The 26,044-nt window shown below is 37.9% G+C and overlaps 2 protein-coding genes across 8 annotated transcripts; one reads left to right on the plus strand and one right to left on the minus strand.

Moving 5' to 3' along the window:
- Positions 1 to 1,343: 1,343 nt before the first annotated feature.
- Positions 1,344 to 15,101, plus strand: LOC106162747 (uncharacterized). 7 transcript variants are annotated; one of them, XM_013540158.3, is made up of 9 exons: positions 1,422 to 1,732; positions 1,953 to 2,028; positions 10,632 to 10,781; positions 11,176 to 11,224; positions 11,561 to 11,715; positions 12,369 to 12,462; positions 12,807 to 12,865; positions 13,740 to 13,799; positions 14,115 to 15,101. In XM_013540158.3, exons 3-9 carry the CDS (start codon positions 10,716 to 10,718, stop codon positions 14,262 to 14,264), a joined length of 633 nt encoding a protein of 210 aa, XP_013395612.1. In that variant the 5' UTR covers positions 1,422 to 1,732; positions 1,953 to 2,028; positions 10,632 to 10,715; the 3' UTR covers positions 14,265 to 15,101. The 7 variants fall into 7 exon arrangements, 6 of the variants coding, with proteins under 6 accessions (XP_013395614.1, XP_013395612.1, XP_013395613.1 ...); XR_015335434.1 differs by having other exon boundaries at positions 1,423 to 2,028; positions 14,115 to 14,738; positions 14,772 to 15,101; XM_013540160.3 differs by lacking the exon at positions 1,953 to 2,028 and having other exon boundaries at positions 1,344 to 1,501.
- On the minus strand, positions 14,853 to 24,227 carry LOC106162748 (perlucin-like protein). The gene is made up of 5 exons (XM_013540166.3): positions 23,940 to 24,227; positions 16,204 to 16,300; positions 15,697 to 15,876; positions 15,338 to 15,448; positions 14,853 to 14,990 (listed from the first exon to the last, which is right to left on the minus strand). Exons 1-5 carry the CDS (start codon positions 24,213 to 24,215, stop codon positions 14,869 to 14,871), a joined length of 786 nt encoding a protein of 261 aa, XP_013395620.2. The 5' UTR covers positions 24,216 to 24,227; the 3' UTR covers positions 14,853 to 14,868.
- Positions 24,228 to 26,044: the final 1,817 nt, after the last annotated feature.

Genomic DNA, 26,044 nt, shown 5'->3' on the forward strand with positions numbered 1-26,044 from the left:
GTTTTAGTATACGGTATATATTGTATTTGCTATGCACAACCATATCCCCATATTATCCCCAGAGGTATGCAGAAATACAAAACTAGTGATGTCTTTTCCTTGGAATATAAAGTGGAAGGCGCGCACAGGTATGTTTAACACCTAAGGCGTAACTGAATTTAAAATCACACACTCATATGAATAAAAGACATGACGGCCTAATTCAAGACTGCCCCTGTTGATATCAAACATTTTAGATGCTGTGAGTTGTGCATTTCGTCTTGCTTTTTACACGCTGCTGCTGTCCAACTTCTCCGAGAAGGTTGTTCGATTTACTTATAAGACTATTATAATCCGAGTACGGCTGTGTGTGGACTTGTTGATCACGTGACTGTGGTGATGACACAATAACGAAATGACACTCTTTTTATGCCGCTGATTAAAATCGTAATAAATAGGGCAAAAATTTTCTGCTTAATAACTGGTTGCATACCCCGGAAAGCAAATTATAATGAAATATCCGCAAAAAGCCAGCCCTGGGACTGCGACCTGATGGAAATTGAGATGAAATGTCACTTGAATTATCGACTTGTGGTTACTTTCCTGCACATACCCAGTGTATTGTATCACCTCGCTCTCTGTAAATTGGCTTTTCATCCAAGCTCGATTCCCGAGGAATCAGTTTTCAAAGGGTGGAAAAAATTACGTTAATAGGGTGAGAGAAAGGTGTCAAAAGTGCGACACACAAACACAAGCACACACACACACACACACACACTCACACACACACACTTACACACACATTATCAACGGTTTACGCACTCGCTTCATTCCATTTCTTGGAAATGTTCTGAAAACAATAGTTCCGTGAGGCTTAAACCGGCAAATGTCTCTCTCCTTCCTATCTGGCCCTCTCTGACTCTTCATTCTCTTTGTAAACTACAAAATCGCTGAAGATAGAGAAGAATGTTGATAGTCATGATGTGAAAAGAAACTTTGTTCAGGAATAAATTACTAAATAAATACGAGAACCAGGATGTCCACTCAACCTTTCAATACTAACCCCCACCCCTACCCACAGATGACTATATTTATCCTTGCCAACTTTAAAATGACTCTGAACTCCAATTATCTTTTGCACATTTAATTCTTCGCTTACAATGTACTTTGTGTGCTGTCAGCAACCAGAAAAAAAGCAAATTAAACATTTTCATGATCAACAACTAGGCATCTAATTGCATGTAACGTGATCGTGCCTGTGTTATTTGTATTCAACTAGTCAGGCTGCACTTTATACTTCGATAAATATCCCCCCAGTCCGTATCAATCTGGTCGAAATGTATTTTATTTAAGTAAACAAACACGTGCAGGCCTGGCTTAGCGGTGGGGGAGCAGGCACGCGCAGCCGTTTATCGCTCTTATCGATGAGTCACGCATTAATCAAGTTGTTGTTCAGAGTGAAGTAGGGGAAACAGTCGCACACGGCTCCTGTCAGTAGTCGTGGCCGAGTTCATCTTGATAGGTGAGTTCTTATGTCTGCGTCAGTGCGTGGACCGTGGCAGTGATGATACAAATATACGCATGCCTGTTCTTATCACTGGCTTCCATAAAACGTACGTCGTTAAGATACCACACCGCCAAGGCGACTTGTAGATCATAGTGGGAACGTTGACCTCTATATGAGGTCACGGGTCAGGCGTCAGCTTGGAAGTACTGACAAGCACTGAACAGAGAAAAAGGCCGTTCTTTTAAGGTTAGTCCATCGTTCTTGACTGTCATCGTCAGCGTGTTCGGTTTCAATAGACGGACTGTACGTTGTAAACTCGGTTCATACCGGTTAGAATCCCTGACAATAGATGGGCTGGCGTTTTAACGGGTCAAGTTAAGGAATATATATAACAGGACAGTACTAGTGCCGTGGTTAAGAGCCACAGCTAGAAGTCCTGCTTCAGTCGCTGTTCTTGACTTTATAGTTCCCCTGGAGGCGTTCGACGTGGAATATTGGGGATATTGTACTGTTGCCGGTTCTTGCTGGAGACCGTGCCTAAGGTAAAGTGTTCTGAAACGGTGTATTCCTCTGATACTCTCTCTCTCTCTCTCACACACACACACACACACACATCTCACCCTTCTCTCTCTCTCTCGTGTTCCCTTTCTATTAGTCTCTTTCATATATATGCATGTCGTGTATTTTTAATGCGTATCTGATACGGGCTATTTCACAGTCATAGTCATATAATAAGCGGATACCATGCTAATATTGAATAATGGAAAGAGTTCAAATATCAAAGAATACCACCCATAGCTCCAGCTTATTGGAAAATGTACACACGAAATTGACATCATCTGGCTAGCGTAGAGATCGTGTAAATGGACTATTAATCATATCGGGTCCTCCACTTCCTTGTCTCAGATCTACATGTCAAACACAGAGTTGATGGAGTGGTAGGTAACTCATGTCAGCCGGATTCCTAGCTTAATATAGACATTGTACTCAGTTAGAGCTAGATCAGCTGCAGCCAAGGGAATGAAGCCATTATAAGCACGTGAAATAACGTCGATCATATGATAGCGAAACAGTTTTGTTTATAAAGGTTTTATGCCAGAAGACGTGGAGTCGTTAAGAAGGTAAGCTGATCCATGGATAGAGATACATGTAGCACACGAAGAGGGAGGCTGACATACTGACAATAGCTTGCTGATTGTTACGCCACAATAGTAGTGGTACAGTATTCTGTGGCTGTCACAGTTGGTGACACTCGCAACCTGTCATGTGGATATATTCCCTATATGCAGACGTTAAAAAAGGATTGTTATATATTAAGAGGGCCTTCCTGAGTACGAAACGACCCTCAATACCTATAAAGGTTTGTTTGATAGATTTACAATTTGGCTCTCTATCAAGTACGTGACTTCTTTTCTTTTGCTTCAAAATGACTTGCGTTCGGTAACGCCTGTGACTTAGCTAAGAGGGTTGAAGATAACAGAGGCAGATCAGTCATGCACATATGACAACCTGCCTTACATATATGTATTTTAAAGACGGGTTTGTTGTAATGCGTCACGCAACGGGATGTAATTGGGTCACACTTTATACATATGCGTCAAAATCACTTCACTTTTTATCATCAATCTCCCTCTAGTATTTTGCTACCCTCTAACGGGGTGCCATATATTATAGGCAATTTTTCAAAAAGCAAAATTCAAATGACACTATTTATCTTAAGACATACCGGTATGTGTGAATATCTTGTAAAAATCGATCTGTGGCCCTGGTAGAGGGTACATGTAGTATTTTGCAATGAGCGACCTTTACAATGTTCAAGCTCAGAGGCCGCATCGAACACCTCTATTTGCTTGACCCGGTGAAACTGGGCACTGTGTGTTTTACTCTTTGTGCACTAAGCGATGTCAGAGAGAAAACAGTGTGGAAGTTTCTGCGGCTCTAGCTCGTCGATAGGTCAGCAGTAGGCGGTACTTCCCGGGTGAGATGTGTGGCTTTATTTTTATAACATTTCACTCGTTGTTGGCGAACACTTAGTTGATTGATTCGATGGAAGTGGATATAAAACAAAGGAAGTCTGTATCTGTTTGTCCAAGGATTCATGTAGAGACTGTCATCTAGTCTAAACCAGTGCGCTCGGATCTGTAGCCAGGGAAAAAAGGGGGTGTGGTCTTTTTCATGAAAGAGAACTCTTCTACCAAAATGATATATACCATGGGTGGAAGTTTCCAGGATGACTGATATCAGGATTTTTAGTCTTCAATTTTTTTAAAAAAAACTATAGCCTAAACGCGATGAAAATTGCAAGCTACGTTTTAGGGGTATTCAGTTTTTACAACTTTCATCCCTGATATTCCCAGTAACAACATTTGATTGAGAGCGGACCTACCGGGTATTCCCGGGTTAATTGGAGCGGATTGCAACCCCCTCACCCCCCACCCCCACCCTCCCCCACCTACGTACGACTTGACTCTGACACATGACATTTAGCCTTGAAGTGGTGAGCTCTTATCTCTTATCTTTATGAAACGTTGTTACAGGTTTTATTGCTCTCTTGTGAGTAACAAAGGATAACGACTGTGATAAGCATACTTGTAGGTCGTTAGTCTTAGGGTAATGTAGTCGCCTGTATATATATGGACTGCAAAGGTAGATATCGAACCTGAACCTGCCGTTACATACTGTTATGTAGACTGCAAAAGAGACAGAATATTTTTTAACATGCGACCCACGAATGTCCCCCCCCCCCTCCCCCCCCTCCCCCCGAGATCACCCTTTTACTTATTCGTGCAATAATGAGGTAGGTTTATGTCCTGTTAAGTTAAAGACTTGGAAAGACGTGCTTTTGATTGAGAACGTTGACAGTGCTAGGGCTTTGTTTACATGTGTTCACGTGTCATAAGTTCCAAGTCATTTTATGTAGCATTGAGACAGAAAACGATATACTATGGCTTATCCGGATGTATTCTAACTTTCTTCCACAATGGTCAGGATGCCTATCCTGTTTTTGTTCGAAGATATACCGTTACTTCGCCTGCTTTCATTGTTTTGGGACAACTTCAATTTGCCATTCACAATAAGGACAACTATATTCATTGATTGGAGAAGTATTCCACGAACGCTGTTGTTGCAACACATACTAAAGTCCGGCATTGAGACACTTTACAAAAACGCGGCCAAGACTAGATCAATGTACAAAAAGCGATATTTAATGAGAGGCTAATGACACCGTTCACCAACCGTGGGGAGATATCAGCTTCGGGAAGGTGGGGGGAGATGGGCAGGATTTCAAACTTGAGGTTCTATTTGAAACAAAGATTGGCCAGAGGGAGGGGGTGGTGCGTCTATCAACAGAAATAAATATATAGATGACTGAATGATTCATGTAAGAAATAAAGAAATGTTTGAGAGCTAACCCACTCCTAATCCTCACCCCCACCCCAACCTGTATCCACCATACCCGATCAGGTCCATCCATTTTTGCACGTCAGACATCTTAGTTTACAGCAGAAGTAAACCTAAAGACGAGGCTACTTCATCTCATAGCTAGAATATCAGTGACCCCATTTAGAAGACATTCCCAAAGGCTCTGACTACAAGGAGAGAGTTTGTCAATTGAAATGTAATTATAGAACCATTTGTTGATCATCCCTATAGAGCCACGACACGGTCAGGGTATTTCTGTTATTAGGTTTGAAGTGAATAAAGTCTGAAGTTCAACATAGATTTTGTTGCGGTGAATAATCTTCTACACTGTATGAAGACCATGTTAGTTCCGGACAGCCGGTCACGATAAACTAGATGATCAAAACAAAATCGAGGTAGAACCACCATGTTTATGTCATACCTTTATGTCCATGTGCGGAAGTCTTCAGAACGAATTTAACAAAACAAACATATACTTTTAGAGAAAGGCTTTTTCTTACAAGACCCGACGAGGAATATCACTCTACCCCCCCTCCCCCCCCCACTTGGTAAACCTGGGGTACTTTCTACGTGTACAACTAATACTGTACATTTATTCAAAGACTTCAATATCGTTAGTCCGGGGGTTGCAATATTATTCGTTCATTGTTGACATTGGAACTTAAAGCTAAATAGAAATGTAAACATGGGTTTTTTATCTTCCTTGTGGTTACAGTGTATGTAGCTGTAGCCATGTTTCGTTCAGCACCTGAGCCATTTACGCATTATCGGAAAAATGCGAATATTTACTTCACCAGAACAGTTTCTTCGGTATGCTGTGACAGCCCGGAGTTACAATAACTAGGCTTGCCACAACTTTGTCAGAATCATTGTTTAGGTAATGCTGTTATGGTTTAGTTTATGGTTAAGTTAAAAGTTCAACTTCATGAAGTATTCCGTAATACACAGATATAGTGTAGTTTAACGGGTGATATGTGTATAGAGGTCAAACACAATTAATAACAACAGTGAACGTGAACAACTTGAAGTAAGAAACAAAAAACGGACGTGGTGTTTAGAGTTAGAACACAGGTATGGGTGTTGGCTGAGAAAAAAAAAAGAAAGAGAGAGAGACGGGAGAAAGAGAGGTGGGGAGCAACGGAGGTCAATTTACCAGTGTTATCAAGTGTCTTACACTATGTGAAAACCAGTACTACCCAGTACTAGTAAATATAAAGAGCAATGGTATGGAAGATGAATAATAAATAATGCATTTTATCATCATTCCGTGATTGCTACGTCGATATTGATAGGGAACATTTAAAATTAATACCCTAGTTCAACAACTCCATGATCCTAAATTTTCAAGAAGTCTTTCCGCTGTCATTGTCTTTATTGCCGTAATTTTACGTTTTAGTCACTTGCTGTTTCCTTGATGTAGTTCTAAATTAACTGCAAAGTCTTCACATCACTTATTGTTCCCAAGTTCATTATGATGAATACTCATTGAATTAAAATGGATAAAGACCCGTCACAGGATATCAAAATAGAAACTAGCTGAGGACTTTTTTTGCTTTGGGCAAAAAACAGTAATACGACAGATGCAGAAAACAAAGCCAGACATCCAGGGTCTGATTGTATTGGCAATGATTGAACGATCCCTTTGAAACCTGATTAACAAAGACAGGTGTCAACTATTGGTACAAATTGTCAAAGACGAATACTAACAGAATATACTGTGTACATGTTTTACCGTCTTCCTAATACTGTCACTTTAGTGTGGTGAAACAAGAGGTAAAATCGATTTCGCTGAAAGACTGTGATGAGTGATTCGAGTTTCCATCCATCTTTTTTCCTTGGTAAAACTACCACATTGTATCTCATCTTCTACTGGTAGTCCATCTGCCTGTCTGTCTGTCTGTGTCTTTTTGTCTGCCTGTCTATCTGTGTGCCTGCCTGCCTGCCTGTCTGTCTGTCCGCGTGTCTTTTAGTCTGTCTGACTGTCCATCTTTCCATCTGTCTTTCTGTCTGTCATTACTTCACACATTTTAACATCTGCCACAGAAGCTAGCACTCTATTCGCCAATTAGACAAAGTGAAGATTATTCAGTAAGAGCATTCGTCTGGGATTCAGATAAACCAAAGGCCCAAAGGAAGCAATTATTAACTTCCACGAATTTAAACGACTTCTGGGACGTATCTAAAAGGGCGATTAAGACGCACCGAGAATAGTTATATGCTACTATGTAATTAATAACGTCGCGTCAGATAACTCTGAGGATAAATGGCTTATAGAGACCTTGAGGGTAAATTGCATTTACCCAATTTCCTAGGAATTGAACTTAGCGCATCATTGCACAGTATATTCTAATGGACAAATCTCACTCTCGTCGCTAATCTTCCCACTCTTCTCTCACAAATGTTCTCTCCCGCTCATTTTTTCAGCAGCAACCATGTCGTAGCCACATTTTGGTTTGCTAACAGTTTTACATGGAAATTATTACCGTGCTCTTTTCTTTAGAACGCAAGGACATTGACTCTCTCTTGTTCCTCGCAGTGCTATAAACTTTGCCCCACATTGTCACTGTCGTACAGACTGGACGTTATAACCATCTGCTAGGCCTCAATGCCCTGGGGTTCACAGGGCACCGAGACTTAAGGAAAATACAGGGGTGAGGCCTCACTGTCCTGTGAACCTCAGGGTGCTGACGGCAGCTCGGTGCAGACAATACTTCGAATAAAAACTAATTTAATTTCCCGAAGAGTTGCAAATGCACACGAATAAACTTTCGACTTCCTCTAATGAGTCGATAAATGCATGTTTCTGATAATTACGGGATGCAATAAGAGCCTCCGGAATTACCTACCGGAGCCAGCCTGCCGTTTGCTAGAATGACAATTAATCAGCTAAAAAAATTTTGTTGGACGTTAATATCACTGAAGGCGAATTGTCACATATTTAATAGACTGGAACAAACCAAAGACAGATTCACCGCTTACAGATGGATTATGTGTGGTCGGATGTTCACGTGCAGGTTGACTTCAATTACCCGGAATACTGAGCAACGGTACGTGTTAGGAAAATGACAAAAAGTACACTAAATTGATTAGTTCACTTTGCTTCAATGACCATAACAACGTAATCAACAGAACCCGTTTGAATTTCAAAAGGCTTAAGAAAAGAAAAAGCTCAGTCGATACATCAATTACATATTTCCCATGGTGATCTTACACGTTTGTATTAGTAATATATTAGCAGTGTTTAATTTGATTTGTTTCATCTTCGACATGCTATTCAATAACAAAATGATCACGGCTGTATAGCGTGTTTGTCCTAGAGATGACAGTATAGATTAAGGCGCCAAAAGCTGAGGGACAGGGGCCATCCCGACCTAGATACGTCTCCCAAAATAGGTACGACTGGTGCTTCACGCGGATAAGAGGAAGTTTTATTTTTCAAAGATGTTTAAGCGGTTAGAATGAATTTAAAAATTAGCAAAACGGGACAGTAGAAACGAGGGCGGGGAATGAGAAGGTTTTCAAAGTTATGATCCCTTACACGTAGTCTTGCAAAGAAACCAATCGACATTGGAAAAATGGCATCAAAATTGCACCTTTTAAGTCATCTTAAAAACATCTCTCACAATTGTGATTGGGCTTAAATTTATTTTTGTTGTCCGTCGAGAAAATGATTTTGAACGTTTTGGAAGTTAAAGTTTCATTTTATTTGGTATTTATCAGCAGAATACATAGCTGTTTTGTCAACTTGCATGTTTTGACAGAACACATGAACATACACGATTCTAGAAGACGGTTTCACAAAAACAAATGTAGGTTAAACGCTACACACACTGGACAAAAGAAGTGTCACCCCCTAACTCAGAGTAATAAAAGTAGGCAGATCTTGGGTACTTATAATGCCTGGTCTACTTATAATGTGACAAATGAGTATAAAACTGCTATACCATGGAATTGTATTGTTGGTCTTGTACATGTACAGCAAATGTTATTCCCGTCTTCCTCCAATATGGCAAGATACAGGTAATTATCTAACGGCTATAGGTGCAAGTTATAAACCTGAAGAGGCGGAATATAAGCAATGTCAGTATATCGATACAATTGAATTGTTTAGTCAGAACCGTGCAGAGGGTCTGGTCTCAGTATAGAAACACTGGATCAAGAGACAAATTGTCTCTGATGGGTCGTCCAAGAAAAACTACTGGCCGTAAAGACCGACGACTGATTTTGATGTCCAGGTTGTCAAAGTTCGACACTGCTTGTCAGTTGACAACACAGTGGAACAATTTCACACATAAGAATGTGTCTGTGATAATTGCTAGGCGTCGATTACATGCTCATAGAGAGTACAGCAGGGTAGCAAGACTGAAATCTCTTTTATCGTTACAAAACAGGCAACGTAGAGTGAACTAGGGTCAACAGGATCTGGAACTGGACAGTCCATGACAATTGGTCCTACATATTTTTTTCTGATGAGTGTCGCTTTGGTCTTACCTCTGATGGCAGCCGGGTACGATGCTAGCGAACTGCTGGTAAAGCATTTAAACCACATGTACTTAATTTTCGAACCAAGAGCAGCATATTCATCATGGAGTGGGGCTGCATCAGGATCCATGGCGTGGGCGAATTGATAGTGGTTGATGAAAACATGAATCACTAGAAATATATCGATGTTTTGGAGTCAAGCTTGCTACCATCTATTACTAACATGTTTGGTGACAGGAATTATTCATTTGTTCACCAGGATGACAATGTTCCTTGTCACAGGACCAGAGCAGTTGATGATTGGTTTGACCAACAGGACATTCGCAGGGTGATGTGGCTTGCCCTGAGTCCGGTTGAAAACATAATAGAAAATGTGTGGAATGATATGTCAAAACTTTGGATAAATGCCCGTCTAACAAGCAGAGAAACTCTGTTATATTCAGTGTTTCATGCTTGGGCCAGCATAAGCCTTGAACGCATCAGACAATTATATGAATCCTTGCTTCGTATACTGGTACCTATTATTAGGTCACGTGGCTATGCCATTAAGTACTAATTTTGGACTTGAAATTGCATATTTTGGTAGAATGTATATTTTGTTCTCATTTTGTGATTTTTTGTGAAATTTGATGTTAATAAAATGATACCAGGAGCATATCATTCCACAGTCATTTATCTCCCCCATAGTATTGGCTCAGTAGGGGTGACACTTCTTTTGTCCAGTGTGTGTAAGTCCTAGAATTTTGGCCAAATTCAAGTAGAAAGAATCCGTGTGCGGCCCATTTAGATACATCTTTCTTTTAAAAAATCAGCCGCAGTGTTCTATTTGAGTGGGCAGATGCTGAATCACATTTGTTCAATTAAGGTCGACTAAATGCATCGGTCTTAAATGTAAATGTATCCTATGCGAGATTTTATCATTAAATCGAGTTTTCATCGAAAAAGAATTTTCTACACTTAAACCATTGCTCGGCCTTTACCCTTTTGATACGATGTTTTTTACAATTTCTTATTAACTAATTAATTAACTTTGTTCTAAAAGGATTGGCCAATAGTTAGGTACGACATCTTCTTTCCTTCCAAATCAGCAAAAAAAAATTGACATCAGACACTTTTATATGAGGAGTTTTATCGTTTTGTAGATCTGAATTGGGAAAGACAGGTAGCTTGCAGGATACGCAGACTTCGAAATGTTAGAACTGAAGTACAACATTTCATGCTTTTTTCTCTATTTTTCCAGAGACGCAGATCAACCCCGATGACCAGTCCACCTTTAGTTTGAAGATAGTCCGATACCGGAAATAACCTCGGGCGGCAGTCCAAAATGAAGTGCTGTTGTTTCTGCTGTACTCTCCGCCAGGGGTCGTATGCATGCGGTGTTTGGTCCCTGGTTAGTATCCGGCAAACACGAGACGTTTAATAACGTTACTGTAATGTTACCATAACGTTTGAATAACCAAATAACGTCATGTTTTTTAACGTTATAATAGCCAAATAAAGCCATGGTAACGTTATAATAATCAAATAATGCCATGGTAACGTTATAATAACCAAATAAAGCTATGGTAACGTTATAATAATCAAATAACGTCATGGTAACGTTTTAATAACGTACTGTGTTTGCCTGCTAGCTCCAAGACGTGGGACATTTTTTAGTATCAAAACCTAACCATTTTTCTGTAAAATTAACATAAGATCATATTCTACGAGCTATATTATGTACAATCTACCCCATCTTTGTTCTCATACAGACGGACTGTTTATATTGTACACTTTGTCTTCAGGTCTGGGGTATTATGGAATTCGGGTATGCTATTTACGGAATCGCTACAGGTAGGAAACAGACTCTGTGCATCACAATTATATTTTACTTATACCAGTGGGCCTAAATGATGCGTTGGGCAAATTTGAAATATTTTTTATATATGACGAATCTCGTACAATCCACCAGAATCAGATGGCGCACCTCAGGTCACTTGTGTAGTATACGGCATGTCCATTATACTGATTAATTTTCCTCTACTATTGATGAATGGAGCATGGTTTAGAGATCATTTAATCTGAATCTGCAATGCCTATTTTACTTCTTGTGTTTTTATTTACATACTGGGCAACGTGAAAATTGGGACATTGCAATTTGTCAAAATTTGACATGTGTCCTTATTTCAGTCAATCACTTTGCCAATCCCCATGGCAACGAGACACATTCGATAGACGTCGTCAAGGACAACGTTGTGTTCCCGAGACCGGAGTTGCTGGTTTCTTTAATCCTCAGCGCCTGTTGGCTCATCAGTGCAGTGGTTCTATTAGTGGGCGTGTCCTCGGTAAGTACGTCGTTTTACTGGCCGTCTCCTTGGTTAGTACATCAAATTAGTGGGCGTGTCCTCGGCAAGTACGCCACATTTGTGGGTGTGTCCTTCGTAAGAACATCATATTACATGTTGTTGGCGTGTCCTCGATTAAGAAGTTAAGATAACGCAAAGTGAGCATTTAATGATGCTTAATGTTCTCTCTGAAAGTCGCATAAATGGGGGCCCTCTTATATAAAATAAAACAACTTCACGATGTTTCAGGAAGCTGTTTTAATGTCACAATGACAGAATGGCTACATTGCGTTTTGGGAGGCTTACTCATTTGTACCATCAACCAGCAGTTGACACGAAAGACATAAATTTAGCTTGTATAGGCTCCTGTTTACACGTTATTTACCTGTTTTCTTAGCTATTAGTACATAGTCAGGGCCTTAATTCAAAAATATTTATTAACAGTGCTAAAATGTTCTACGGCTTTCCCTAGTCTCCGGTCCAAGTGGTGTTAGGAATTCTCTTTGATTGCTTTGATCAATCAGTGTATCAGTGCTGTGGTTCTGACTAAGCCTACTACCAATGTTTAGATATTATGTTTTTTTTCTGGATATTTCACATCCATTTTACTAGGTTTGGTTGATTTATTTCCTTTTACCTTTAATTCGTTTAAGCGCCATCGATGGATGTTCATACCTTGGTTGCTTCTCACTGGCCTCCATGCCATCAATGACGTCATTAATATCATCTTAATCTTTGTCTTGAGAGGTAAGTACAAGTTCATTAAAATCATACATGATTTATAAGTAATTTGTTAACTGGCGCGCCATTTTCGTGTACCTTGCCCAAGTTCAAAGTCTGGTTGTCAATAGATAATTACTGAGCGCTTTTTATTTGTTTGTTTGTTTTGTTTATTTTATTTTTTGTGCGTTCGTTCATTTGTTCGTTCGATTGTTTGCTTGTTTGTTTGTTTTCAAATTTAACAAGACAGTGCTCAGAAACCTTATAACAGAGCGTATAAATATTATACCGAATATGAACATGATGAAGAAAGTTAGTTATGTTATAGCTTGTTTCTGTATCAAATAATTTGCCACTATTTATATTTTCAGTACCACAAGTATTTGACTGGGTTATGGTTGCTGTAACTATCGTCATGTTGGTGGGAAATGTAAGTGCTAGAGATAAACACTGATTGCGTTGCTTGCTCCACTATCGCAATTGTTCTGAAAATTACCTCAAACATGCTGTGTAAAGTGTATAATACATTTGCCTAGCAATGTCAGCACGATACTCGTATACTGTCCGTAAATCCATTTTTGTGCCTCGCCTGTGCGGAGGTAGACGGTGCCGTCTAAAATGGCATGCAATCATACAGATTGCCGGCTCCTGAAATTTTGTAAAGCTAAATTTTTTGCCAAATTTTGAGACCATAAGCCCAAAGGCCGTGGATGGCATTCTTCGCTTTCCGTACGGGCAATGATCAGTGGTCTTTCGGTGATCGTGCAAATGTTTTGAACCTCTTGTTCCACTTTGGAAGGCGTACGATAACTGCACTGAGACTGAAAGGGCTCTGTACAATCACTTTCAACCGAAAACCCGATTTATGCCCGCGTGACCTCAAGGTCATGTCGGAGAAATGGCACGGCAGCCGCACATAATGCAAACGTACTCGCCGCAGCCCAAAGCTGCTTACGATGTCAATGCCGAAAAATTCATATGGAAAAATTGTATACTATTTCATCATGCGGCGCCAGTGGAAAATGCAGTATTCGCATAACAGATAATATCCATGTTGAGAAAGAACCACTTTCCTTGGAGTATATAACAAACAGTTAATCTCTCTCTCCCCCTTTCTCTCTCTCTCTCTCTCTCTCTCTCTCTCTCTCTCTCTCTCTCAGGTCACGACCATATTATTACACATTTGTTTATTACTATAACACCTTTATTGTACTTACTACATGTAACATATGCACTGTATTAGACTTAAATGGATATTTTACATACATTATCCTGGAGATAAACTTATGTTTCTTACGTTTCAGATATACTGTATACTGTGTGTTAGCTACTACTTCAAAGAAGTTCCCAAAGATAAGAAAAAAGTAAGTTATCACTGTTATTATTATTTCTTCCATGTTCCTTTTAAACGACTTAGCAACCACATTAAAAACATGTTTCAAGTTGAAAAATAACAAATGTTGAAAAATTTTATATAGAAATGAAAAACTATGCATAATTCCATGACAAATTATCACACCTTTTGAAACTGAAGTACAACACATTACTGTAAATACCTTTTACTTTTTTATAAAAAAGTTCCATTCAGCAAAATTGAAGTTAAAAAATAAAGGAAACACCCTAATGTACGATCAAAAGTTATGTCATAAAAGTCATAATATGTACATTTCATATTTCAGAGAGACGATATACAGCTAGACGAGAAAAAATCAAGAACATCCAAACAGGAGAAAACATACCATCCGGTGCCTGAACAGGATCCGGTGCCTGAACAGGATCCAGTAGTCATAGACGATAGCCAACAGCATCCTATACTAGATAAAGTGTAAATTTAAAACACTCGGGACACAACCGGTGTTGATAGCAGGAAGAATAGTCCGTTGATCCCATTAGCTGCATTGACAAATACAACATAACAACAATATCCCCATACAATATGTTGGCAGCGAAAAACATGATCCAATTATCCAGGTTACCCTCTGAATATGATAGCGTATCCATATTTTCTCTACAACTAATCAAATTGAAATGTTTTACCCAAGGCACTTTCACAAAGAATACCTCAGAGCCTTTTATAGGGAGTTTTTATTGACAAAATGATGCCGTCTTATCTGGCGTGTGAAATACGAACCGGTCACCAATAGTGACAAGTGACAGTGTGACATATTACAGATAAACATGGCACCTTACCTCCGTTATACGTAGGAACTTATGTGGTTATTTATATGTGGCCCTTTTGTTTACTCTTACGGACAGCCCGTCTGTTAGCAGGAGGCAACAAACCATAGACATCAAGAAGTGTAGTTTGCCTTTTATACAGTTTCTGAATACATAAGGTATGAATAAAATGCGACCCAGAAATATTTTGGTGTTCATATAGGCGCCTTGTCACACGATTGTTATCCTGTAGAGATTCCCAATATGTGTCGCTGTCTAAGTCGCCTCCGTTTCACATATAAAGTTTGCAGTCATGGTGCATGGTAAGTCATTAAAAAGCCCGTTTCCCCCCCAGTATACTGCACAATCTTCCTTGCTCTCATAGTTATCTGGTTGTTCTAACATGGGAAAAACAACTCGTGGTAAATTATGCAGATAGGACATCAGTCAAATAATATGAGTGACATCGTCTGAATTCTCAATAAATTTAAGCTAATGATTGGTCTTAATTCCGCATTTTTTATTTCAAATTTTGTATTTTCTGCTAGGCATCACCGCTTTATTTCCATTTCTAATTTAGAGCATTTCAGTTTGGCAACACAAAAAACAAGGTATATAAGACAGTCTTGCAAATATTTCATACAAATGTAACTTATGTATTTAAAAACAAAAATTACTAAAAAAAATACAAAGAAAATAACTCAAACGTACTACAAATGAAATGGAAACTAAGCGTGGTGTGTACCTGGGCCCCATGTAATAAAAGGTGCTGGAATGTCGCCCCATCCAGACAATACCCAGGTACCCTCGGAGGCTTCATCGGTTGCTGAGGTCCACCAACTGACCGTCGTGCGTGCTGAAATTCGATAACTGACATTATTACAGTTGGTACCAACTTATAACTGACTTAGTAGATTGCAAGATGACTACAATATACAAAGCCACAACAACATTAAAAGGCTAACTTTGAAGATGTAAAGTACATGTAGGTTACACATACAGATGGTTACATTCGTGTTGAAAGCTATTGTTTGATATACATGTATCGCTGTAAATCGTTTGTATGCCCACGTCAGATGATGTCCTATCAAAAACTTTCCATACCTCTATCTGCGGCAAGATACTGCCTAATAAAATTGTGCTCCTCTTCGTCGTTTACGGCGACTAGCCTTGCTCCCATTGACTCACAGTGTTGTTTGGCCTGGGAGAAGTTGGCCGTCAGTGTCATATTGAAGCTGTAGCAACTCCTCTTGTACATAACCTCAAACTGCGGTGGGCACGTCACTAGTCAAAGGCATTTGTTACAATTGATATGCTATATTTCTACTGTATTTGTAAATTGGTAAACACCATACGTTATCACTAAATTATATTCTTGGTGCAAAACTAAGGGAGGTAGAATATTGATATCTGTACTGATAGTAATAGATCCAGCAGAAAGCTGTTCTATTTTTCTTTGTTAAGCAAGTAAGCAAGTAATGATGATAACGTGGCCTAATTTTAGAAACGCTAGCTGGGATATTAAACCTTAAGTCTTTAAAAGCAAGAACTTGAAATACAATATTTATTTTGAATACAGCCGGTGTGTTTCTAGACATAAATTACGGTTACGTTCACAGTATAATCCGCCGTGAAGGACAGGGCAGGTACATTGACTAGATCCGTCAGTTAATTGGATACAAGTCCCGTCATTTTTACACCCACATTCCTGAAAATAATACAGTACACGAGCAATGCCTTCTGTAGAAATTTTGTTACCAATGTCAGTATTTGCATTTTTTTATTATTTCTTTACACTCTATACACAAATTAAATAATAGATATGGTATCATTCACTCTCACATACTCACCCCTCATTCTTACGCGTTATTCGTTATCTTATAAAATACTAATTGCATTTCCCCATTTTACGGTACCTTGATTTCCTTAATAAAATTTGAATCGACTCGACAAACTATGTAGTCCAGTAAAAAGAACGAGTAAGAATCATTAATTTTGCTTCATCAAATAAAGGTATTATTTCACCTTTTTACTGATTATGCCATGCAAATTAGTATACATTTCAGACAGCACCTTCTAGCACGTATTGTTGTTGTCGCACTTATGTCTGAAACACAGTTTTATGTGCCGGACAAATTGTTCGAAATCGCTATAACAGTTTTCACCCCCCCCCCCCCCCCTCCAAATAAAAAAAGTGCTGGAATTAGCTTATTCATTTAGGTGTATTTTGATGTAACAGCATTATGCATAGCATATGGCGATTTTTATTTCCGCATTTTAAACGAATAGGATTTTAAAAAAATCATAACGTAGGCCTACATTGTACTTAGTTCTTCTAATACAATAGTATGGGCAATAAAGTTTACGCATTAAGAGTAAACAGTGCATTATTTATGTCATGGTGAAACCAAAGATATGGCAACATTGTTCTACAAAGGCAGACAGTTGGTTTGCTAATGTTTTAAATCTTTAGTATTGGTTGGATTCACACGCCGTCCTCAGCAGTACTTAACGATTAATTTGAAACACTTTCTGTTTTGACAATGTGATATCATTTCAATTAGAAACGCTGATACTAAACCCACTGACAAAATAAACCGGTACAACACTCACAAAAATTGATACATTCATTTTAATCTCATTTAAAAGCACCTACTTTTATGTATTACTCTTAGTTTTGGTTGATTGTTTAACTTTCCTCAGTTGTATCATTTCAAACAAAGCGTGTTATGAATCTTTGATGTTTGTTATTGTCAGTCATAGATACGTGTTACACACTATTACAAGTGTAAAACACCATTAAGTTGCCTTGGGAATACATAACGTACGATGTATACAGATACCTGAGATGGATGCATAGAAAAAATATTTTTTGGAAGACTCACATCTGTAATTCAACAGATCCGACTTGATAATAGTCATGGTATTGCTTGTGGCATCAACAAAATAGATTTTGCTAAGAAAATGTGCGCCACACTTCTTGCAGCAGAATATTTGAAGGGTATTGCCGTACCATGAGTGACTTTTTCACATCTAAAATCAGTGAAATTTATGCTGGACTCAATTATCTGGAAACAAAAATATCACATTCTCATCACATCTCTCAACGCCAGGTTTTCTCACAGAGTCACAATCACCATCACTAGTTTTTCTCATTGCAACCTCTGATGAAATGATAAATATTATCAATAAAAGACAATGTGTAGCTTACACTGTAAAGACAGTGTTTAGCATTTAAATACATACAACACACGTTAAGGCTGGGTTACACTGCGCTTGCAACCTTTTTGCAACCTTTTTGCAACCACAAAATCTGGCGGTCGCATGCGATCACTTTGCAAGCTAGTTAAGAAGCTATGGCCAATTTTGATCGGCAAGCAGTCGCAAACTGGTTGCATAAGGTTGCAGTATGGTATCTGCAACCTCTAATAGGCCATTTTCTAGTTATAGGCTACCAGTCGCACAGCGTTTGCCGAGCGAAAAACAACCGGTCTGCAACCACTTGGTGCTTGAAAACCGGTTGCAGGACTGTAGCAATCGCTTGTCAACTGGTAGCAGTAAGGTCGTACAGAATATATATGTTTCCTACTTGTGACATTGCATGTAGCGACTTTCTCATAAATTCCCCCTCTCAAAGGACAAAAAAAGATCTAGTAAAACGGCTTCTTTTCAAAACGTCGGGACTGCTATAATCATTGGCTTTGCTTACCTAAGAAGTAAAAAGAATAAAAATCTCGGAAATACTGAGTGAGACCGAGTATTGCAAGACACCCCTTGTAAGGCGATTACAAACATTTAATGAAAGAACTTGGACTTAAGAATCATGAAGTTTTCATTTCCTCCCTAAAAATAGAGTTAGCAATGTTTTGTGAACTTTTGACAAGACTACACCCTCTCCAAACGAAATTTGCATACGTTTTAATCCTTATTAATCTTATAATACTCTTTAATATTTTCTTGTTAAAGTACTTGGTCTCTTTGAGGTCGCAAGGCCTGTGCAGTTACGGTCACACTGAACAAAAAACCTCTTTGCGACTTGCAACTGTCTCCGGTTGCAAAAAGGTCGGCGACCGGTTGCAACAACTCGCAAAGTGGTTTCCAAATGAACGCTGGGTTGATACCCGGTTGCGCCGGTTTTCGGTGCAGGACCGATAACCTCCTGGCGACCGAAAACCTACTTGTGGTATCCAACCGGTTGCTAACAGGTCGCCGACTGCTTTGCAACCGATCTGCAACCGAATATGTGGTTTTCCCTTTGTCTTTTTAACCCCAGGCGTTTGCCTCTTACAATACAACCTAATTAAATCGTGACATGTCGTGCGAAACGTTTACTTTTTACACTGTCCTCTTTGTAGTGAGGATACCAAACACTGTTAAATTGTATGTGTTGAAACTATTTTTATTTAAGATTATTTAACGATCTGTTCAATTATTTGTGGATGATTATTATGGTTGAAATTATGATATTAAATATCAATTATACATTTTTGATTAAATTCCTTTTATTTTCCGTTTTCTCTGCATTTGTGTATTTGTTTTATTAGGTACTTTGATAATAAGGCTAAAATTTAAATGACATACAGCGATATATAATTCAGGTTTTCGGCATTTTACCTATGATTTTTGTAAAATGATAAATAAATAAACGTAGCGTCAAAAAATCGTACATTACTGTTAGCTTTACATAATTTTTTTTTTCGTAAGTTTGAAATACGTGGTATATTAAACCTTGGCAATTACTATAAAATCTTGCCAACAAATGCAATTATGTTTTCTTTTTTAAAACATTATTATTTATTATCTTGATATTTAGAAGGCATACATGACAAATTATGAAAAACAAGTCTTTGCCTAAATATACCATCATTCTACGCCTATTTTATTGCAGTCGCTTGCAACCTTCCTGCTACCTATTTTCGAATGCGTGCAATCGGTAAAAAACCTGTTAGCGACCAAGAGACTAAAGACCATCAATCGACCATGCAGTTACAATTGCAACCTTCTAGAGACCTGCTGCCGACTACTTGTAACTGTTAAAAGACTTGTAAGCGACCAGTCGACTAAATGCTGTCAATCGACCGTGCCGTTGCAAATGATATGCTACTGGTTATAGCAACCTACTGACAACCAAGAAGAGACCTGTTAGCAACCTTTAGGATACCGATATCTTTCATCTTTAGTCGCACTGGTTGTCGGTGCACAAAATATAGTCTTTAATCCTCTACGATCGCAGGAGACCTGTTAGCAACCTTATGCGACCACTTTAAAACCTATGCCAACCTCCTTGCGACTGATGTTGCAAAGAGGTTGCCAAAAGGTTGCAAGCGCAGTGTGACCCCAGCTTTAGGCACCTATATAGATCCAATACCAACAACTACATTTGATCTAATCACCCACATTATTGAAACTTGTTTCATAAAAGGAAACTCCCCGGATTCCCGGTGCTAAGATCTGAAATTGTTCGAACTTTACGTTTTGCTGAAGTACAGACCTATTTCACACCTTTAGTTTGTTTCAAAGAAACAGGACACATAAAAAACATTACACAAGACGTACCTCCGTATGGAAATTTGACCATATTACAATTAACTATTTCAAACCCACACCATTGTGACCTGCCATGTCTGCAAAGTAATAGTCTCATCGACCGCTAATAAATAAATCATATCTCGGATTTTTGGGAAGATTTATTCCTATTACAGGTAAAAATTGTGTTTTTGAAGAAACCGAGAGCGGTGCAAACTTGAGCAGAAGAAGACTAGGTCAGAAAATAAATCACTTTCTTCTAAAATACACAAATTCATTTATTCGAGCGTTGGGGTTTTGGGGCTGCAGTTTTTAGTGACCAAAACATTTTATCACATGTCACCTATGATATTTTAACCAACATCTTTCTTAACAAAGTTTTATATTTCTTTTTTTATGTACAGACACAGATGTGTCTGTACATATAGCCATCATCTGCGTCTGTCGTCGCCGTCGTCGCCGTGCACTTTTACCGATAACACGATAAGTGGAAAACCATTTTACCTTTTGACTTGAAACTTGCAGAACTGATGAATTTTCATAATACGCAGGTCAAGTTCGAAAATCAGCATGATCGGGTCACTTTTAGGGAATTTATGCTGTTTTTTCACTTTTTTCAGCATATATGCAGCACCGATAACACGATAAGTGGAAAACCATTTTACCTTTTGACTTGAAACTTACAGAACTGATGAATATTCATAATACGCAGGTCAAGTTCGAAAATCAGCATGATCGGGTCACTTTTAGGGAATTTATGCTGTTTTTTCACTTTTTTCAGCATATATGCAGCACCGATAACACGATAAGTGGAAAACCATTTTACCTTTTGACTTGAAACTTACAGAACTGATGAATATTCATAATACGCAGGTCGAGTTCGAAAATCAGTATGATTGGGTCACTTTTAGGGAATTTATGCTGTTTTTTTCACTTTTTTCAGCATATATGCAGCACCGATAACACGATAAGTAGAAAACCATTTTACCTTTTGACTTGAAACTTACCGAACTGATGAATATTCATAATACGCAGGTCAAGTTCGAAAATCAGCATGATTGGGCCATTTTTAGGGAATTTATGCTGTTTTTTCACTATTTTCAATATAAATGCAACACTGATAACACAATATAAGAAAAACGGATTGGCCAATTGTAATTATACTCACAGGAGTGGTCAATCTTACTAAAACGCAGGATGAGTTCGAAAATCAGCATAATCGGGCCATTATTTTAGAAGTTATACTGTTTTTTCACATGTCTTCAGATTCAATTATTAGGCATGTTAACAGTCTCATTATTTAACTAATAAGATGCCTAAAAGTGTTTGTTTGATATTTCCTGCATCTTTACAACATTGCTAGTTGATTATGTAAAAAACATGGTAAACTTGTTATCATGTATTGTGTAATAAAGTGTCAAAAATGGAAATAAACTCATATCATTGCAGTTTGTCAGATTCAATCATCCACTATGTTCAGAATCTCAGAATGGAGGAAATTGGACATTTAACACTGTTCTATTGATAGTTTTCCCATCTCATCAATTTTCTTAGTTGGTCATATAAAAATGGCAGTAAAATGTTTATTTTGTTTTATGTTAAAAAAGTGTTAAAAATGGAAAGAAACCCATTTCAGAACAGTGCTGTCTTGTTTACATTTTGGCATTTTCAAGGTGTGACTTTGAAGTTCCATGGGCCTGAAGACCTTTGCTAGTCACATTTTCTGAATATCTGTGATACAAATATTTTATAATTAAAAATTGATGGTCATTAAGCCGTTAAACATTATGTAATATTACATCAAAATTTGAAGAAACCCCTATTTTGGGCACTGCTTCCATGATGACCATTTAAGGAAAATCATGTCACTTACTGTTCTCAAACTTACAGGAAAGAAACCTGGGACTAAAATACAGCTTCAGTAGGCAATGCAGTCTGTTTGGTTTTTTTTTTTTTTTTTTTTGGCAGTTAAACAGTTTTTTGTGAAAATTTAATTTTTCACATATTGGCATTTACAGGTGTGACTTTAAAGTTCCATGATCCTGAAGACTTTTGCTTGTCACATTTTCTGAATGTCCATGTTACTAATATTTTATTAATAACATTTGATTGTCATCATGCTGTTCAACATTATGTAATGTTGCATCAAAATTTGAAGAAACCCTTATTTTGGGCACTGCTCCTATGATGACCATTTAAGGGAAATCATGTCACTTACTGTTCTCAAACTTACAGGAAAGAAACATGGGTCTAACATACAGCTTCAATAGGCAATGCAGTCTGTTTGGTAAATTTTTCTGGCAATTTAACAGTTTTTTGTGAAAATTGAATTTTTCACTTATTTGCATCTTTATTTTCTGTTTTTTTGTCTGTACATTTGACAGCTTTGCTGCCTTGTCTTTCAGTTGTTTCTGTTATACAGCAAACAAATATTAAGAGAACATTTTCAAAAGGTGTTCTTAATATTTTATCAACATTATGAAAACGTTTTATCATATTTACTAATGTCTTGGAGAAAATGACGTACCTTTGACAATTAATTAACATTCTGAAAACATTTAGTCAAAACACCTTTTCTAAAACATTGCAACGAGATTTGAAAAATATTTGACAGCAATTTTAATAGAATTTTTATGCTAGAAACATCAAGTGTCGTAATAAAAACTCCTCTCTGTAAACAATTCAACTCGTGGTACTGTTGAGACGTAGGTGACAGGGTCCAAAAATCATTAAAAATTACATTTTCGTGGTGCTCTTTCTCTAGTTCATATCGGGCGATCTTAAACTTATGTTAAACGATAATTCCTGCATTAACAACTGATTAAAACTGAAACAAACTTCGCAAAAATATTTTAAGTAATTTAATAGTGTTTTAAATAAATTGGTGGATTGTGCTGCATTTGGTGTCATGTTTTCAATTCGGAGCAAAACGTTCGTGATTTCCTTGGACACAAGTGTCAATAATGCCAACCACATGCGTCTCTTACACACTTGAAGATTGAGAGCTTAAATGCAATGGTAAGCCACCTGTCTTAACTGCCATCTTAGCATCCTCATGATCAGAATACTTGAATCTAAATGCTTGATACCATGGTTAACATAGCGAGATCATTCCAACAGGGACGATAATGACTATAAAGATAAACCCAGAGACCAGATAAAATCACATATGCTACACATTTGCTGTACAATTATTTTAAGAAACTATCAAAACAATTTTTACACTTTTTTTTTTGCTTTAAACGAAATAAATGTGTACTCTGGACTAACAACTGTCATGCATCTTTATGGTCGGTCATTTAAACCGCCAGCAATTCATTTGAATTGGTATAAAGCATGGATTTACGTGCAGAGTTGGATCAGCCAATATGAGTACGAGGAATATGATTTTTATTTTGTCGAGCAAAATTCGATTTGGAGTGACAATCCTGGAAAAGACATGTACACTTTACACCTCTCCTGTTCATACTGTAATATCATATTTTTCCACCGACATCACATAATTAAGCCATTTTGTACTTCGATGTCTTTCGTTCTTTTTCCCGTTTTCTGTTTTAACAAACTGTGAGACAGTTGACCTTTGTATATGCTAAGTATGTTCTGTTTCTTTTTGTATCAACAATGTTAAAAATATCGGAACTAGCATTTCAATACATTCATGAGAAGCGTTTTAAAAGATATTTCAATACTCGATGTTCATATGCCACACATTCTAATTATACATGTATATCCCATGTATACATGTAGATTTAATACAGATAAAATTCAACTTTTGGTTTTTATCAGGGTCCTTTTAACTGATAGAATATAGAATGACTTACCAGACAAGATGGTGTGCGGTTGCGTGCCTCCAGATAAGAACAATTTGGGTCACTCAACAGAAATCCATCCGGAACTTCAGAACAAGACAGGGCACAAGTCTCTGTGTTACCGCAGTAATATGCAGCTCGACACCCGCCGTGTTCTAGGCAGCGCACTCCACAGTGGTTTTTAGACACAGAATATGCAGTTTGAAAAATGAAATCTGCATTAAATCTCGTCTGCGGTTGGACCCGAAACCTTAAAGATGAAGAATTCGATGCGCCAAACCACATCATAAGTAGAGCAAATTCTAACAAAAGGACAGACACATATATCACCGTTGCCATCTTCAGATTATAACCGCTCTTTGAATTTTGCAGTACCTTATACGTGAGCTATGTTCCCAGCATGCATTGTAACATCTAACCTGGCCTCTGTTTAACAAAAAAACTTAACTCGGGTATTGATTAAACTGTTTTTGGTTTTGTTTATTTTTAACCTGGGCCTGCAGTCTGTAAGCTTTTTAAAAGAAAGTTGCTATGACGTCATCAAATTGCTGATAATCATTAATGTAGAGGCGAGTATACATTGATGCTTTTCAAATAGCATTACCCAATGGACATTGATTTCCTGCACACAGTAAAAGCTCCGAGACGTAAACAACACATTACTTTTATTTGACTTGATGGACCCACAGATACAGACACCATGCACTACAAAGGTGTGCGTTTGGGTTGATGCCATTGAATGTTTCAAATCATTAGTGTTTTGGTTGGCTTCACATTACGTCCTCAGTAAACGATTAATCTGAAACGTTCGCTTTTTGTGATTGTGATTTATGGCATTGCTGTTTGAAACGCCGCCTTAATCTGTACTTTGGCATTTACAAATATTAAAAATGTATACGGCACTTAGTAAAGTTTAAGCTATATACTTCTATTGCAATTTAAACGCATCTTAATTGTGAGCTCATTGCTGTTTTAATTGATTGTCAAATTATATACATACCACGCGTCATCTACACTTATACATCATTTACGGGCGATTAAAAAACAAACCTTCTCAACGGTTCTCATCTATAATTTAACCAATTTCACTTACTGTCATATCTGACGAGAAAGCTTTTACTTAAGTCATGTTAAATTAAACAAACAAGTGCTTGTCAAAATATATGGTGCCACAATTCAGTTTTGGCCTGTGCTGTGATGCGATCTTTTGTGAACAAACACAAATAAAAATGAAGGTCTGCATATTCTTTTGAGAAAATCGATATTTCAAATAAAATCATACATACAGCAAGTACAGAGCTGAAAACTTCGTCACAACATTTCACCAACCCATGATCCATATTCATTTACCACTTAGCACGATACGACTTACAACGAGAAGACATAAATATGAGATAATTTTCTTATCAAAATTCAAAGGTAGGTGTAATGTGTTTTAAACAGTGCAAGCTTATGTAAAAAAAATAACCAAAATGGAGATCAGAATACATATCAAAGTTTTAGTTTCGTCTCCAGGTTGGGGATTTATATATATACTTACAACATTGGTCAAAAAGGTTGTCCCACCTCCAATGTCATGTGCTTTTATTTACAAATGATCACCTCACAGGTGTAAATGTTATAAACAGTGCTTTTTATTTCAGATACAATATTCATCATGGTTAATGGTTACGAAAATACAATATGGTGAAATGGTGAAAATATCCTCATTTTATACCATTTTTTCAAATTTATAACATGAACCCCCTCAAATCCGCCAGTCTAGTGAGTTGTCAAGATGAAGTCGGTAGCATCCCTGAAGTCACCTCTTCCAAATGGAGTGAGATATCTGTTGAGAATGTTACGTTAAAATGCCCCAGTAACGTTCTGTTCCAGAGGGAACAATGTACTAATACTATGGGCTTGGAATGATCTCCAAAAACGGACCGATCTGACACCGCAGGCGGTATTATTCTTCACACACCCTTTCAAGAGGCATTCTGCAACCTGTCTACGGACCCTCATTTGACCACCTATGAGATACAAGAAATACCTTTATTCTTTCAGCAAAACCAGATTCCTACCATTGACGGTTGGCCAGGTTCCGGTGCTTCTGGGATTACCAAACGTACATTCTC

This window comes from Lingula anatina, chromosome 7, assembly GCF_051362555.1.
Source record: "Lingula anatina isolate TDL-2025a chromosome 7, LinAna3.0, whole genome shotgun sequence".
Taxonomy (NCBI): domain Eukaryota; kingdom Metazoa; phylum Brachiopoda; class Lingulata; order Lingulida; family Lingulidae; genus Lingula; species Lingula anatina.

Coding starts and splice junctions, on each gene's coding strand:
- LOC106162748 (XM_013540166.3), bottom strand. CDS start 24,215: ATGATGTGGTTTGGCGCATCGAATTCTTCATCTTTAAGGTTTCGGGTC. Junction 16,301..23,939: donor ACCGCACACCATCTTGTCTG/GTAAGTCATTCT, acceptor TATTATTTTCAG/GAATGTGGGTGTAAAAATGA. Junction 15,449..15,696: donor GTATCTTGCCGCAGATAGAG/GTATGGAAAGTT, acceptor ATCGAATTTCAG/CACGCACGACGGTCAGTTGG.
- LOC106162747 (XM_013540160.3), top strand. CDS start 10,716: ATGAAGTGCTGTTGTTTCTGCTGTACTCTCCGCCAGGGGTCGTATGCA. Junction 11,225..11,560: donor TATTTACGGAATCGCTACAG/GTAGGAAACAGA, acceptor TCCTTATTTCAG/TCAATCACTTTGCCAATCCC. Junction 13,800..14,114: donor TTCCCAAAGATAAGAAAAAA/GTAAGTTATCAC, acceptor TTCATATTTCAG/AGAGACGATATACAGCTAGA.